General features: G+C 46.9%; 1 protein-coding gene across 1 annotated transcript in view; it reads right to left on the reverse strand.

Annotated features, from left to right (window-relative positions):
• Positions 1-17,323, reverse strand: part of LOC8026835 (DNA-dependent protein kinase catalytic subunit) — a 374,591-nt gene that overhangs the window by 146,978 nt on the left and 210,290 nt on the right. The window contains exons 57-59 of the mRNA XM_029967180.4: positions 15,797-15,970; positions 11,273-11,356; positions 8,382-8,592 (exon numbers count right to left, since the gene is read on the reverse strand). Coding sequence (XP_029823040.2) covers positions 8,382-8,592; positions 11,273-11,356; positions 15,797-15,970 — 469 coding nt within the window. The remainder of the gene's footprint in view (positions 1-8,381; positions 8,593-11,272; positions 11,357-15,796; positions 15,971-17,323) is intronic.

Consider the following 17,323-nt stretch of genomic DNA (forward strand, 5'->3'; position numbering starts at 1 on the left):
ACAACAGGAGAGAGATATAGAACATCTAAGCGCTGACTCACAACTGATATTTATGAGAAGAAAAGAATGTACATACATAAAAAAGAAAAGAAAAGGATTAAGCACGCACAATACATTCACATCATGAATATTTACAGAGAGAGATTTTGGAAGCATACTATACAGCAAAATTAAAGGAGCGTTGCGTTAGCAAGCTATCTATAATGGTGTATAAGAAGAAAAAAGAAGAAAGTGCTCTCCCTAGCTAGTGCTTTTAATGCCCAAGCCTTACCATGCCCTGTGGCGTGTGCCTGCACGTGTGCCTTTATAGCTTCCTTTTAGTTTTCTTACCTTCATGTGTGCATTTATAGCTTTTAGCTTTCTCACCTTCTTATTTAGGCAAAAGCCTTACTTGTCCCCTTGAGCGAAAAATCATAGTAAATGGCCATAAAAATGTGATTGAGCGGCACATGCCGCTCGATTGTATGCTGAAAGACAATGCCGTCCTTGAGATCGTCCTAGACATCGTTCTTCATGTCGTCCTAGAAGTCGTCCTCCAGGCGCCGTTCTCGACGTCGTCCTTAAGGTCGTCCTAGAAGTTGTCCTAGATGTCGTCCTTGAGGTCAGCTGAGAGGTTATCCTAGACACCGTCCTTAATGTCGTCCTAGACACCGTACTTGACGTCGATCTCTCGTCCTAAACTTGCATATGTGTAGAAAGTTTACTCCAAAAACATTTCTCCCGCGGGACAATACTGCTTTCGCCTTCCTACACCTAACGTAAGCAGCCTCAAGTGTACTCGTGCAATTTTTTATTTTTGTAAATATTCATGCTGCGAATGTATTGTGTTTCGTCCTTTTGTTTTTATGAATGTCGTTTTCCTTTTCCTCTCATAAATATCAGTTGCGAGTCACCGCTTGAATGTTCTATGTGTTTCTCGCCCGTTGTTCTGTCTTTCTGCATTGGTTTTCAATGTGTCGTCTCAATACGAACTGGCCCAACTTCCTCCAAGCGGGTGCGGCGGGCAAATGGAAGGGAAATGGGACAAAGCAGAAAGCCGGCACCTGTAAGGGTACGGAAAACACGCGACTACTACACAGGACTGCCCTGTCCTCCCCATAGCTGTCTGTGCCTTTTGGGAGGGGGGGGGGGGGGGGGGGGGATGGCTTTTTGATTAACAATTGTCGGCATCCTGACAGACACGTGTGGTGCTATCTCCCGTCCACAGACTTTCTTTTCCACTTTTCCACTTGCTTTCTCTTTAGTAAATACGTCCACATAATGTTAAAAAAAATGCATTTGCTTTATTGCTTTCAAACTTGGTCATTTTTGTTCATCTGGAACTTTTTGGGGCTCTATGCCCAAACAAGAGGACATGCCGAAACATGCGCCGTCTCTCTCGGGGAAAGGCTGATATCTGTAGCAAAATTGTAGCCTGCGTGTGTCCTCAAGTGGCAGGGCCAGTGCACAATAAAAACAGCTTGCTGAGTGCTTACTCATTCCTGCTGCACAGGATGGGTAGAGGATGTAGGATTTGTTTTTGGCACTTTACTTTTGAATAAATGGTATGTATATATATATGCATATTATTGAGTTCAGTGTTGCCTATTTGTGTACTTCCATATGCTATTGTTTTATTATACATATGTTTTGATTTCCCTTTGGGAAGCTCATATCAAGATAAATTGAATTTGTATATTAAAGGCCGTCAACACATGCTTTTCTTCTTACCAGTTCAATCCCACATAACTCATCGGCACGGCCAGTTTTTTCCTTTAAGGAAAGGTAACAACCCTAGCTGTCCCCATCAACAAGTATAAACTAGCTAGTTCAACTAAAACCCGTAACTAATATTTTACATTTAATTTGAGTTGAACACAGATACTTTAAAGGGACACTGACAGACTATTTATGCTCGCCGAGGTTTTTAGTTGTACGCGACGTATGAGAGCCCAACTACCCAGAACAAAATTTGCGGCTTGAAATTCGGTTTCTTTCCGCCCAAAAACCGCCGATTGAGAACTGGCCGGTTTGAGTCGTGCTCACTCTCTTTTCTGTGGTCACAGGTCGTTTTCTAAGGTTTCGATGCGACCACCAAATTTAATCAAAGTCGTGAGTCATTGAAGGCACACAGTCAATATTGAAAATAGAAAAAAATATCAAACCCATTTTTTGTGGCTTCCAAAAAGCTGCAAATACGTTGATTTAAAAAAATGACCACATCTCCACGCGGTGAATGATGTTGATTGGGGCGAAGCTCTAGTGCTGCTGATGGTACTGATTTTATTGTTCATAGGTAGTGCTGATGGTGCTGATTTTTTTTTTTATTGCTCATAGGTAGTGTTGAGTTCCGGCTTGCGTTTTGACTTCATTATTACCGCTTTATGGTCGGTGTAATGCAGAGCCAGTGGTTCTTCTAGCGGATCAACTTGGATCCGCTAGAAGCCGTGGGAACGCATCTCCACCACTTAAGTCAACGGTCCATGTCAGAAAGAGAATGTGTGGTATGGAACGTGGTTACCGTATTTGCACGAATATAACACGAGTTTTTTTTCGAAATTACGTGCTCCAAAACGCACCTTGCGTTATATTCGGAATCGAGTTCAGCCGTGAGGCGCGTGAGTCTGGAGAAAGCCAGAGGAGAATGTCATTCCTCCAGCTTAATGCAAAATATCCAGCGGGAAAAGAAGTGGGGGTGTGGACGTAAAAGGGCAAATAGAAAACATAAAAAAAAATCTTTTTATCGCTTTTGTGTTTGTACAACGCGCGCACGCCGCAGAAACTCAGCGCGCGCGCGCGCCATGTGGGAATGCGGGCACTGGCCGAGCCAAGCCAAGCCGGACCAAGTCAAGTGAACACAAGCCAAACTAAGACTGGCCAAGGCCACCAACCGCGTTTACGCAATCATGCAACACGAGGCATTTGTTTACTTAGAGGGACCAGAACAAGAAGTGTGATGGTGTATCGGGTTCAGCTGTCTTTTCTCTGCCTGCGCATTGTTTAGTTTCTGCTCCAGAGTGATCTGGTGTTGGTGCTTCTGCTTCAAACCTTGTTTGGATTGTGGGCTGCCGAGGAGCTCGCAGGGAAGAAAAGGGAACTACCAAACAAGCAGGTGCCGTGCTGCTGCTTATCTGCGTAGTCGCCAAGTGGATTGTAAACGGAAGGACCTGAGCAGTGAGGATGAGTGCAGTCGAAACATAAACTGATATTTCTTCCATTTCCATTGAATTTTCACAAATGCTATGGCCCCGAGTGCGAGAAATTGACGCGGCCTCGGTTCGCGTTATAATAGTAATAATATTTTTTTTTTCTTTTTGATGGCATCAAAACCTGCCCTCGCGTTATATTCGTGGTCGCGTTATATTCGTGCAAATACGGTATATACGCAATTGAGCATTTGACCGCAGCACCCTCTCGTCTATAAACATTGAGCCAATGCATGAAAAGTTTAACGGGATGATATACGCATTTGACTGCAGTGCCCTCTCCTGTATAGACGTTGAGCGGCTACATGCAACGTTTCATCCGTGACATCCCCAGCTCTTGAGTTACTACCACATCTCAGAGCCCCCTACTCGTCCCGCAGTCGTGGCCGAGTGGTTAAGGCGATGGACTAGAAATCCATTGGGGTCTCCCCGCACACGTTTGAATCCTGTCGACTGCACAAACATTTTTTCTTTTTATGTGAGCTTGGATGCTGGCCGGACGGACGAACAAGGCTAGACCCTAAGGAGCTTCGCCCCTAAAAAGAGGTAGCACAGACAACCGGAAGCATTCCGTGCGTTCACTGCATAATTCTCAACATGGCGTCGTTTCGCGTATCGTGGAATGGGACTAGCGAATGGCAGCGGACGACAGGCGTTGGACCTCTAATTCAGAACTGTCGTTCACAGTACCGGCGAATTCTGTCTTCCTTCGAAAGAGAAATTTCGGACCAATCAAAAGAACTGATATTCATACCGTATGACATGCTCAACTAGCAAGCCGATTGCACGAAGACGTCGCCGAGCCGTCGTTCCCTCTCGTGGCTGAAGACAACGCTCGCTCAAACGTCCAGCACGAAGTGCGTAGTTCGAGTTGAATAAGCACGCCTACGGTTTCTTTACGAGGTGCGAATGTGGCCAATGCGTGGTGCTGCCCGACTTCAAGCTGGGAGTGCATTCAATAAAGGGAAAACGACAGCAAACTTCCGACATACAGTTGACCGGCTGTACTATTACGAATGGAAGAGTTCCTTCAGTAGCTCAGTGGACAGACGTCCGCTTCACACGCAGTGGGCACGGGTTCGATCCCTGGTGTGGGTGGACCATTTTGTTTTTTTGTCAAGCATTTTGCGATGTTTATATTTCTTTTTTTACAATTATCACTGAAAAAAACAATTGTTGTGGATGATACGTTGCTGAACTAAATGGTATGGGATTCCATTTTTGACACCTGCGAACTCAATGTAGTCACTTTCCACAAATTGCAAGGAGCATATGAATTGAGTAGCGTCCGCTTTCCGAGCTTGGCGTAACTGTTCTACAGGAATTGCAGCCAGCCATTGATCCCGACCCGTTGACCTTTCGGAAACTTGTGGGCTTTGCCGCACAATGCCACTTTCAGATGCAGGACATGTGAGCCTGCTCTTCACGCAACATCTTGGGAGTATTCTTTTCGGAGCCGATCACGGGAGTTGACCACGGGCACTCACTACTCATTGCCAACATTTAAATGTACAAAACAACTCATCTTGAAGTACAGAACAGCGAGCGGAACAAACATCACTGCAAAGCAATCGCATGGCGAACGGATCCTGCAACGCATTTTGTCTGCCATGTGTGGAGGAAAAAACAAAAAAAAAAAAAAAAACGCACAGTTAGGTGTAGCCACGTGACTTCCGCCACTCACTCTATCCTCTCCACTTCTCCGCGGGGTGCGGGAGTTTTGGTTTGGAGCAGCTGCGTTTTTTGGCTTTATTAAAAAAATATGTGACTCTGTAGCAAAATATTAATTGGGTAGTATTCCGACACCATAATGAATCGCCTGACAAAAAAGAGGAAAAACAAATGTTGGGGAGTGTCAGTGTCGTTATAAGACATGAAACTGTTGAAATATTTTTCTACAAAGCATACTTGAAAAAATTAAGTTTTATTCCACGAGAAACATGACACATACCTTTATTAAGAAAAAAAAGAAATGTATTGGGAGAAACATAGGTAATCGGGGCACCTACCGAAATAATGTGCTCAAATTCCCCGACTTTTCCAGGTTTTCCCCGACACTTTTATCAAAATTTTCTGACCGGATCCTAAGAGAATGGGACGCGTCTGCAGTGCAGTTTTTATGCGACAAAACTGCGCTCTATCTGACAGCCGGCAGGGCGGTGGACCAGTTCTTGGCAACATGCTGCATAAGCCTACCCACTCCACGCCGAGGCATCGCACATCGCCTCGGCGCTTGTGCTTTCACGGCTCCCCAGTTCCAACCTCAAGGTGTTCTCGCCCGAGCCGCAGAGATAAATTCAACCGCCATGCTGTGGACCGCTCTTGGAAACAGTTCATTTAGTGGTGAGCAGGGAAGCTAGAAAGATGAGTTCTCTGGTCGTGAGGCCATTTAGCAAAGATGCCATACACTGTAACATCCATTTAGGGATGCAAAAACGACAGAGGGGGAAGTCTGTCCCGGAGCGAGTGTTTTAAGAGAAGGTGATTCGAGCTCCGGGTTGCTCCAATATTTCTAGTGAATTTCAAGCAGGTATTTGCGTCGGCAGGCAGATTGAGTCGCTTGCCATGTATGTTGCACCACAACCGCCTCTTCTGCTGCCGCTCAGAGAAAGGAAAGCTCAAACTCCCCCCGACTGATGCTGATTGGGGCAGAAATTCTCAGACTTTTCCAGACTTGCCAAAGTCCCGGAAAATTCCGAGTTTTCCAGGTTGTTAGTTGCCCTGATAATGCAGTGTAGTCCCTTTCTCGTTTGAAAGAGTCGAAATCGTCAACATCTCCTAAAATACCGCAGAAACGCCAACTTCTTTCAAGAGCCCACAATTAACATTTCCCGAACTTGAGAATTCTGCAAATTAGGCATGTTCATACACTTGCAATCCCTTAGAACCAAGTGCCTTGGAACCTCTTAATACCTCTTACGACGAGAGGACACACCGGCAGCATCTATTGGGCACCAGTGTAAAGTTGGCGGTCCGGCTTATTTTCTATTTCTCTCGCGCATCATTTTTTGTTTCTTGGCTCAAAAAACTTCTGCCAACGTTATAAAAGAGCCTTCCTCGTAGGTATTACGCACATTTGACCTCGAAAATCTCGCAAAACTTTCGCTTGTGAAATGTAGTTCCGGGGTCACCGCATAGGTGGCGCCAGCGTGTTTTCTCGTCCTAAGGAATTTTGAGAGGTTTCAACAGGTCTTGTCTCTTTTAAAGGGTGTCCAAACAGGACACTACAAAACTCACGACTCCGGCGAATCGTAAAAATTGAAGCGGACGCTTCTATTTTTGCGGTCTGTCGGAGTCGTGAAAATGTTTGCAGGAGTCGTGAAGACTTTTACGATCACGACTGCTCTCCTCGTCAGATTTGACGTCACACGCCACCTGCGTCTGGCTCACCTCGCCAACGCCCTCGCGTACCGCCGTCGCCTCGGCTCGAAGGCCAAGGAGGTCCGGCTTTGGGTGGATTTGGGACATTCCTGCGTCGAAGGGTGCGTTTCGCCCGCCTCGGATCTGCTTTCTTTGTCGAGATTCACTTTCGTCGCGATGGCGTCCGATGCGGTTCCGTATTGCGAGCGGAGGCCTTGAGCGATTGACCGACAGCCAACAGAGCGTGTGAGTGGCTCTCCGGACCCACGTGATAAGCAGAGCAAGGCCGCCGTGGAGGAAGCGAGGGGGAGATTTGACGGAGGGAAGTTTCCCCCCGGGAAGAATTGACGGAGGGAAATTTCCCTCCGACGACCGGAAGCGGATCGCGGCAGAGCGCGGCACGATTTGCCGGAGTCGTGAGTTTTGTAGTGTCCTGTTTGGACACCCCTTTAGTCGTGGTTGGTTACAAGTGTGTGAACGGGTCTTTATAGTTTAAGCATCCGATTTGACCGGACAAGAGCCCAAGTCTAGATTAACCCAATTTCTGCAGTGAAAGTGGGGTGAACGCTCCCCTCATATTTTACGCTAGGTCCTACATGGACTCCAAGCGGCAAAGTGCTTGAAGCTTGCTTTACCTTTGCCACTAATTGGCCTGGTGTTGTAGTGCCTCTGGGATCGGCTTACTTTTTATTTATTTGAATGTAGCTCGAGATTTACTTTTCTGGCAGTGCTCTTTAAAATCATCTCAGTTGACTGGAGACAATCTAGCTAACCGAAATGCTCCGACACGTTAGCCGTTCCTACTAGCACACAGGTGCATAGCAGTAAAGTTTGATGCACGTGCGCCAGTGCGAAGTGGTGAATCTTGGCACCAGAATACTGGTGCAATCATTGAAACTTGATGCGAGACATTGGAAAATTCTGAAAACATTAGTAATTTTTGAATGTTTGAAGAACTCCAAAACTTCTAATAGCAAGCACTATATGTGAATCATTTAAATTTCCAAATATACATACCTCTAGCAATACTACATGTTGTTTACTGAAGGACTTATAAAAGAAAAGAAGCAAAGGTAGGTTGCTGAGATGAGAAGCCTCGGCAAATCGTTTATACATTTACGACGCAAAAACTAGTCTATCTATATCCAAATGCTTGATTTACCTCAATTCTAACGATCAATTCGGCAAACAGAATGCGTGTTTTTCACCTGTCTCCACTTTCCAGCGGTTTTTCTTAATCTCTCCTGTGAAACTTAAATCACGCGATACGATCATGTGGTTACCCACACACCTCCAGAAAGTATCACTTTGCAAATCTACCACTTGGCACAGCGATAGAGCGCTGGGCTCAGATTTCTGGGCTCAATTCTCGTTTGGAGAGGTTCGGAATTTTGTCCTCTCTTGTCAATATATTGCCCTCATTATTATGTCCTCTTTCCGTTGTGGTCCGACTAGTCGCACCACCGTGGCTATGGCGGGCGCTTGGTGGCGTTGGTCCAGCGGTGGCCATGTTGTTAAAAGGTGGTGCGCTAGCGGGGAGAATCAGTTCTGTTTGCGGACCAAGGCGGTCTGCTTGTAACCAATTTGTAACCATGTCTTGACATGCATTAAACGTTATGCTGAAACTTAACACTTTCCCTGGAATCTGTGTCCCATATTTTGTGGCCGTGTTTTGTGGCATTCTGTCACACCTTCCCCGGAGATGCTAGCCCGCAAAAATCTGTGCAAAAAATGTTAAGAGAGTGGGTAATGTTAGCGAGAAGAAAAGTTAGCACAACTGTTTCTAAATGCGAAGCAGCGGCCCCAGAATGGCAAACAAAGAAAGGGCCCACAGACCACGAAGCGGCAGTCGGAGAGGGGCCGGGGAAACAGCTTGCGGCCGTAGTCAGGGCTCCGCGAGGCCAGCTCCAGGAGGAGGAAGGTCACCGAGGACAGGAAGTGGTCCTCAATCTCCGGAGAGTACATCCCGGCCAGGAGCGCCACCAGGCGCTCTCGCGCCTTCAGCGGCAGCTGCGTCTCCTGGCTCCAAAAGTTGGCCACGGACAGCCTGCCAGGAACACTTCTGCTCAGGAAAGCCAGCACCCTCGGCAACAGAGGAATCAATTGCAACGAGACTGGGTTTCACTGGACATACCATCTGCAACCGGTGCTTCGCTAACCCCTAAAGTCCCAGAAACGGTGAGGCCCACCATGAGTTTTCCATTGTTGCCCAACTATTGTGTACCAGCCGCCAGTTCCCCTTGGTTACTTCCTACCCTCCACCACAGGGCTCAACCAGTGTCCCGCTCACCATACAAACTTTTGCCTGCCACTAGTGTCCAACCCTACACTGCAGGGTCCCACCTGCCACTACAGCGTCCATCAACTGGTACAGTATACAACCTGCCACTACAGTCAAACGCCTGTATAACAGATTCTATTCCAAAGTCAAAGAAACCACCTCCATTCTGCTGCTTTCACAGTGAACAAACTAAAGTATGTATAGATGCATTCTTGCTCGACCGAGAATGTCTATCAGCCACAAACATGACCATCCCCTTTACAGAAAGCTTTTACAGCGAAGCTGTCTATGGCTAGGTTCTGGCAGATCGTCTCTGAGGTGGGACCGAGCATAGACCAATGATTTTGTACAGTTAATGCTGCAGATACCGGAACCGCACGTGCGCACCTTCCCTGTATAAAAGATTCGAAGTAAATGACCAAAATAAAGCGCTGGTGAACACGCGTGCAAGATGCCATTTGTTCCAGGCTTTTGCTTTATACAGCAGTTAATGCTGCAGATGCCAACAATGCACGCGCGTGCCTTCTTCACGCGCGGCGTCTCTCTCCCGTTGACATTGCGCAATGCCGCACGCTCTTCGGTGGCCACCTGTCGAAGATCGCGCCACTGTCCTTTTCAGTTGGACTTTGGACTTCACATGGGTCGCACCCAAGTTGAACGTTCCGAAGAGGAGCAGCGCAAGTACGAGGAGCGTCGGTGCGCACAGAAGCGAGAACGTGCATGCCACCAATGTGAAACCGCCATTGCCGCTGCTCCCACCCAGCCCGACATAACAAATCCCACCAGAGCGCCAGCTTCGCTCAACTTCCCTCTTCATAGGGTTGAAGAGCTCTCAATTTTTTTTACTCTCCCTTACTAAGCCAGTGTATGCTCTCTCCACCAAACTATTCTTCTTCTAGGGTTGATCATAGCAATACAATTACCCGGCAACAGTTTTTTTCCCCAGCCCTACCAATGCACACTTCTCTCCAATGCCATTATGGTCTGAAATGGCCTTCCTGAAGACATTGTGACCATTGAAGACCGCATTCAATTTTGCGAAGGAATAATGAATTTTTTGCAACTAATACCCACTCCCCTTAACACTTCATGGCCTTGAGGGTATTGTAAAAAAAAATGCCAACTGGTTGTGGTGTTTTAACGTGATTTAAACCTGAGCTTGAAAAGTGTTCCGATCAGAGGTGCAAACCTCCAGAGATGTAAGGAAGTTTGTAAGCACCCATGCTTTTTTTTTTTAGCACAGGATGCGTTTTATGGGTTGTTTTCTGTGAAAAAAGCGTCATGAACGAGTGACTTGCTGAGAGTGTTTAACAATCCAGTTTCCCTGCCAAATTTAGTAGAAAATTTGTTGCCGTGACGTCACGAACTATGGGAGACGGGGGTGAAAGACGACGAGGCAGAGGGCACGCGACAGGCAGTCGGCTGAGCGCTTCTATGGGGCTCTCCCCCGTGCCCGGACGGGTAAAGAAATCAATAAAAAAGTAAAGTCGAAAGCCCGCAAAATGACGCTTCAAACGAGACTACCCGCACCACGCGACGAGGGCTACCGTGCTTCAAAACTGATGCTTGTCGTGGTTCTCGTCGTGCCCGGCCAAGCATGGCACACCTCATGGGCGTTACCGACGAGTCAATAAAGATTATTTCTGCCATAGTTTCTCGACACACATTGATAAAACACTGTCAGGGTGCTCATTATTAGTTGTACATGCCGGAATTCTGCAATTTTCAAAATCAATCTTTTTTCGCAAAAAATTGGTAATTCGAGGCCGTGTACCCCTTTATCCTTTCCTCAACCACCTAGATTTCTGCCAAAAATTTGCGTTTGAGGGAAGACTATGTGGAAGGGAATTCGTTGGAGATGAAATGCAGAAGACACGAAAGAAGATACACTTACAGGGACAACACAAACAGCTTTTTCAAATAGCAAAGGACATGTGTTAATGCCAATTTAACTGCGGCCGCTCATCCTATGAAGAAAGGAACAAGCAGCAGCTACCTTGAAAGGAAATCAACAAGAAGGGGCTGAAATCTCCTTTTTCCTTTTCAGCCCCTTCCTGATTTCTTATTAGAAAGAAACAATGCAAAGGTCAAGTACACAGTGACAATTTGGTACACACTGATCCTCGCACTATTTATTTCTGACATGCATATCCGCCCACCCTAATATTTTAATACCCGTTAATTTCTTTCAAGCCAGCTGCTGCTGCTTTTTCTTCCTTCCTTCATAGACCAGGATGAGCCATCCCGGTGAAATGGGCATCAATACTCGGTATTTGAGAGAGGGAATTCCAGCATCGAGCTTTGAAACTTGGAAACCGATGGTATGAAAATGATTCGAGAGCGTGCTCAAATAACAGGAGGCATACAAATAGTAAAACTCCCTTTCTCTCTCTTTGGCCGAGTCACTTTATGAGACACGTCAAAAAGGCAAGTGCTCGGAGTTTACCTCAGAGAGTCTTCGGGGTCACCGAGACCGACCAGAAGAATGTGCTTCGACTGCTTTGCCAGGCCAGCAGCGCTGGTCTTGGACCTGAAAATGATATCTTTTTAAGCAAAGACATAGCAGCAATGCACGGTCGTAGGAGAGACACAATAACTGGCATTCACATCTTTCACCGAGGTGTCAAGAAAATTCCATTTCCACACCCTTTATTAAACATTTATTTTTACCTCTTCTAAGATAAATGTACCAATTAATAGTATGCAGTTACAGTTGCGCACAAAAGGACAGGGACAGAGAAAAGGAACACGTAGACAACAGACAAGCGCACACTCCCAACTCACGTAATGACGAAAGAAGAGGTACAGAAAGCACGGGATCAGCTTGAGTGTTGGCCACACAGGCACTAGGGCCCACAGGCTCAAGGGGCCTGTGGTCCCTCAAGCCTGTGGTCCACCTTGCCCAACTGTACACATTTCTCCCATTAATGGTTAGAAAAAGGTTCTGGCTCTCACTACAATCCTGCCCACAACTACAGTGTACCACCCACTGATGCATAATCGTGAGCCAATCACTCCCTAGTACAGTCAAACCTCGATATATCGAACACGGATATATAGAATTATTGCCTATATCGAACGCTTTCTATATCAGGTGGAAAATCGCGTGCATTTTTTATTTTTGATTTCGAACGGGGTCGGGCATAAAATGGATATATCGAACTCCGCCACCCCAAACAGCCCGCGCTCTTTAGACAGGCGCCGAGCTTTCCCGCAACACCCTCGAAGATAGCGGTGGCGCAACGGGCGCTTCCGACTGCCTACACACACACCGAGGGCGCCATTTGAACGTAACGGCGCACGCACGCCGCTGCCTGGATAGTTCGTCGCAACCACGACCAACTCTGGTCGCAACATCAACGACGCACTGCACTTGCCGCACAGACTCCTCCTCCTCGGTATTATCGGTAGTGCTACGCATGTGATCGTAGTTCTTTCGTGTGTCATGTTGCCTTGCGTGAGTGATGGCTCCAAACGCTAAAAAATGGACGTCCCTGACATTTGCTGCCAAACTGGAAGCTATCCAGCGGGTTGAGAATAGAGAAAAAAAGTCGAGCGTCGCCGAAGCTTTAGGCCTACCAAGAAGCACTTTGAGTACTCTACTGAAAAACAAGAGTGACATAAAGGCCGAGGCAGAACAGAACCAGCACTCAGGCGCACGGCGTGTACGCGAAGCTGCCTTTGAAGGTGTTGAGAAGTCACTGCACAAATGGTTCATCGACGCAAGGGCCCGGAATATTCCTGTATCCGGACCGATGTTACAACAGAAGGCCAAGACCTTTGCATTCATTCTCGGCGCCGAGAACTTCAATGCCAGTAGCGGTTGGCTGCAACGTTTTAAGGCCCGCTTTAACATTGTCGGGAAGACAGTCTCGGGAGAAAGTGAGGACGCCAATGAAGAGGAAATCAAGAAGTGGCTTGATCCAGAGTGGCCCCAGGTTCTCGCCAAGCATGAGCCGCACCAGATATTTAATGCGGCTGCTCCCGCCTTTGCGGTCGATCGGCGCGCATGTGCCGCCTGTCGGCGCTTCGTGAAGCGCGACAGCCACGCGCTTTTAACAAGTTTTTGACACGTTTTTGATGTGATTTAATATATCGAATTCTAACTGTATCGAACTATTTCGCCATCACCGCGCAGTTCGATGTATCGAGGTTCGACTGTATGTGAATTATTATTCTGAGAACCTGTAGGCTTTCGCCATAGCCTCCTATTTGGGGGGAAAGCCTGCACCTTCAACACCAGCACTATCTGCCAAAACTGGGAGACAGAACGAGGACACAAAGGTGGCAGTGCCCTCAGAGATCCACTTTACCAAACTCTCCCCTAATGGTGGCAAGTGCAAACTACAGGTGGCACTGACCACACAGATCATGGATCCCTCCTCTCGGCTCGTAAGCTCACTTCTTGCATTGCTGGGGTAATACAGCAAAACCTGTTTCACCTGCTCCGCTTATTTGGTCAAGTGGTATTTGTGGTAGGAAATTTTATCGCAGCTTCAAGATGCAAAATGCATAGTTGTACTAGCAAACACTTCCGATGCCCCAGAGTCAAAGCCAGACATTTATAACAAAATATCCAGAGCCCCAGTACAACACCTACCCAGGGCAAACATTTCTTATTATTATTCGGACGAAATGAAACCAAACAAAGGAATGTCTCATTAAGCTGAAACTCGAGAACCTTCCATGTGTGTAGTAAACACTTCAGCGAAAGCAACTTCATGAATCTTGTTGGTTCCACTGTCTTCTGTAAGTGCCGATCTCTTATTATGCTTCCAAATTGATTCCTTTTTTAATACCCAGTAGACAAAACTCAAAACAACTGGCTGGAAGGGGCAGCGGCTGGTTCCCAGTCCTAAGTCCCTGTTTATCCGCCCAGTAGAAGCGAAGAGTGAAACCCCTTCCATGACCGAGACCTGCTAGATCTAGTAAGTTGGTGACACTTGAACGTCCCAAAAAATGAAGCCCCTTCGTGCATTTCATTTTGTGGACCCAAAGGATTGCGCAAAATGTCTGATGCGCTTCTCAGTGAGCGATTGTAAACTTGTAATCAATTCTTAGCGAAGATTGAATAGAACAAATTAATCAGTCGTCTTAATTTGTCGGGCCTTGGGTGACTGGAAGTTATAGGAATTTGTGTTTTTCTTTTGAGCAGAAGTCTCATTGTGCAAACTCCTCTGCCAAACATTTGATGCGGGAGATAAAAGCGCCATTATAAAAGAACAACAACTGCTTAGACTTGGTTCGCACAGTGCCGCACAAATGCTTGTCAGTCATTGTAAAAAAACACAAGGATAGAAACGTAGGTATCGACAAGCTCGATCTTGCTGAAACAAGTGTGCGACGCCACTCAATACAACAGGGTGCACACGTGCACAGCTGTAATGACAGATGTCCTACACTATGGCGACTGCAAAACATTTTTTCTACAGAAGCATCCACAGATCCTACAGAACAAGAATCATAGACGCCATGAATAGCCGTGATGCACGCAATGCAAGCTGCCTCCAGGCTGGTTTCTGAACATTTTCAAGTTTGTAATATAAAAGCAGCTTGGAGGCACTGTACCTCACTAGAAAAAGCACTGACCAAAATGTCAAGTTTCTTCAATAAATAACCGTTATAAGTAGGTACAGATGCGAAGCAACATAGCCATTCCACGCGACTACGTAGCGCGTCATCTGCTCGTGTCCTAACCGCTCCTCCTTCATCACAGAGGAGCACCCAGAAGCTGGTGCCACCAAAACATTTTGTAGCAGATTTCTTGTCTTTTTTGCGAAAAAACATTACCTTTTTTTTTTTCCACAAGCTACGCCCACTTACGACGTACCCTCCTCTCCCAGTCCCTCAGAGCATCGCCATACTCCCAAAGTAGCCGCCCATATTTTTTTCTAACATTTATCTCGCAAAGTACAAAAAGAAAATGCGTAGCAAATTGCTGGGCCATTGTGCTGCACAGGAAGTGTGTGGTTTCAGTTCCTCTGAAATTGACGTCTATGTTCTCGGCACAAACCATCAGTTAGTTCAGCGACTGGCTTAACACGTGGCATGTACACTCAATAACGACTCCTGGAATGGAGATACAACCCGGGATTTAAACCCCTGGCACCCTTCCAGAACCTGAATCAGCCAATATCGGCGTCGAGCTAGGAGCTGTGACGTCATCACCTGGCTCAGCCAATTAGTATCACATTAATCGATGGCTTCACAAATTTCTAGACCCCCCAAAACAAGACAAAGCATGTTTCACGTGAAAAGAGTGGTTCGCCTTACGACCCCTATGTGGCGCTGCCTTCAAGATGTTTCCCTTCTCGCCTGCCGTCCCTCCTCTCTCTTTTACCGATACCTCGCCGTCATTCGTTCTAAGGTCAAGGGTACAGGCTTTCCCCCTATACAATCTGAGCTCGTTATAACAGACCTTGATTTTGACTAAGATTTTGGTCTGTTGTAAAAGGAGTATGTTGTATGCAGATATGAAGTTGAATCAATGGTACATAGATGAAAACCAACCAAACTTCACAAATCGGTATGTTATATCCAAATGTCTTTTGTAACCAGGTCTGTTATAATGAGACTGTATGCGAGGCTTCTGAACTGCTTTCTTGTATCAATGCCAAGGCCAGGAAGGGTTCTGTCAATCCAGGGCGATTTCCTCTAAGCCAGGGATTCTCTCTATCACGAATGACTGCCAAAGAGCCCTTTCCGGTTTCGACAATGCAATAAAGCAGGCAGGAGCTTACAGACCTTGTAAACAGATATGCACATATACTAGCAGATGTTTGGCTCAGAGTTATGCCTCAATGCGTAGCTGGAATCAGCTAAAATGGTCCTCAAACTGGGAAAACACTTTGATTGAGGCAGTACCTCGAGTTTATCCTGGGGAACCCCCGTGTTCCGAGGGTCCTCTTAGCGTAGCCTATATGGTGGGTCAATCCTACTCGAAGTCACAAGCTGCCCTCCGGAGACTTACCTGTACTTGGCATAGAGCCGCATGCAGACGTCGTAGACCAGTTTGCGGCAAGGACCGCTGGTGTGCCCCTGCAGCTGGCAGACGACGGGCAAGATGGCACCCCAGTCCTCCTCCGTCGCGGCCCCAACCAGCTTGGTGCAGATCTCGAGCAAGACGGTCTGCATCTTTTCGTCGCTGCGTGCGCGAAGGAATGAACCATCTAAAACTGAAGCTAATATATCTGTTGCAAAACGTAGAGCGCCGTGACGGCAGAGAATTTTGGGAACCCTCGGTACAAATTACGCGCTTTCTCATTGCGCCACCACGACTGCGCGCGCGTCCCGGCAGCTACCGCCAGCAGTCGTTGCAGCCATCTGCCATCCCGCCCTTCTGCCAAGTCGTACATCGTTGGCGGCATACCGTATCTATGGCAGCGTAAAGGCATCGCGACAGATGAACTAACTTGAATACGTTATTCGTCCTAACTTGTGTTCCCGTATTGAAGTGTCACCGAATCCACTTATTTTGCATTGGAACCGTGGCAGGTTTCGACCAGGTTCGACATAGCGTTGGTGCAGCAGACGACAGAGCCAGTACAAAGGTGAGGGATGAAAAAGAGGCAGCCGTTGGCTCGTCGCTCACCCGACTCGGCTGCTCAAAAGTTGTTGCCGTGGTAACCTGCGCCTGCTCGTGTATGGCACGTGGTCACGTGGTAGCGGGAGGGGGGGTGTACCAAGGACTCCCATTATTCGTCGCGTGGCGCGCGCGGGCTTTTGGAATTTTTGCAAAGGGTCTATAGCTTCAGCCCCAGAAGGCATAACTTGGGGCATTATACATCCAAGTTTTATCATGATACATTGTGTTACAAGATCCGAGGAGCTTGTACAAACTAGCCACATGCAAAATTTTCTCATTTATAGACTAATTACCAGAAAGGCTACATACTTTGTACAGTTTACCTTCTTAACAAAGTAGAAAGCTGGCGTATATTTCATTAGCCTAGCTCTGGTACTTCATTAGCCTATGGTAGATCTGGTACGTCTTCAAATTTAACTCCTGCCTCAAAGGGACATTGACAGGGTATTTATGCTCGCAAAGGTTTTTATTTGTACGTGACATATTGTCACGAATGACAAATGATGAGGTGGCGAATAATTGGGGAAACTAAACATTTTAATGGGAAAAACTTGCGCACAAAACAAAATAGAAGAGGGTTAGCGTCGCAGACGTCGATGTCGGCGAAACAGCTGGATCGAGTGCAGAGGCGAGACTGACTCCAGCTCGCCACGCGGAGCCAAGTCACATGCATCACTAAATCTTCACCTAAAAGGGGCTCGTGTTACATGACATACACCAACCCCTTGACGTAACGAAAGCGCACCTAATGCGACATCAGGTCACGTGATAGTGACATCAGCATGATGGCCGTCACGTGAGCAGCATTTTTTAAATTTGGTTGGCGTATTCTCTGTTAAGACTATTTGAGAGTTCACATCGCAGACGCCGGGAATAGGTACACCATCCGGTCCTGACAACAGCGCAGTTCAA

Source organism: Ixodes scapularis, unplaced genomic scaffold (genome assembly GCF_016920785.2).
Source record: "Ixodes scapularis isolate PalLabHiFi unplaced genomic scaffold, ASM1692078v2 PGA_scaffold6__148_contigs__length_123643588, whole genome shotgun sequence".
Lineage (NCBI taxonomy): Eukaryota > Metazoa > Arthropoda > Arachnida > Ixodida > Ixodidae > Ixodes > Ixodes scapularis.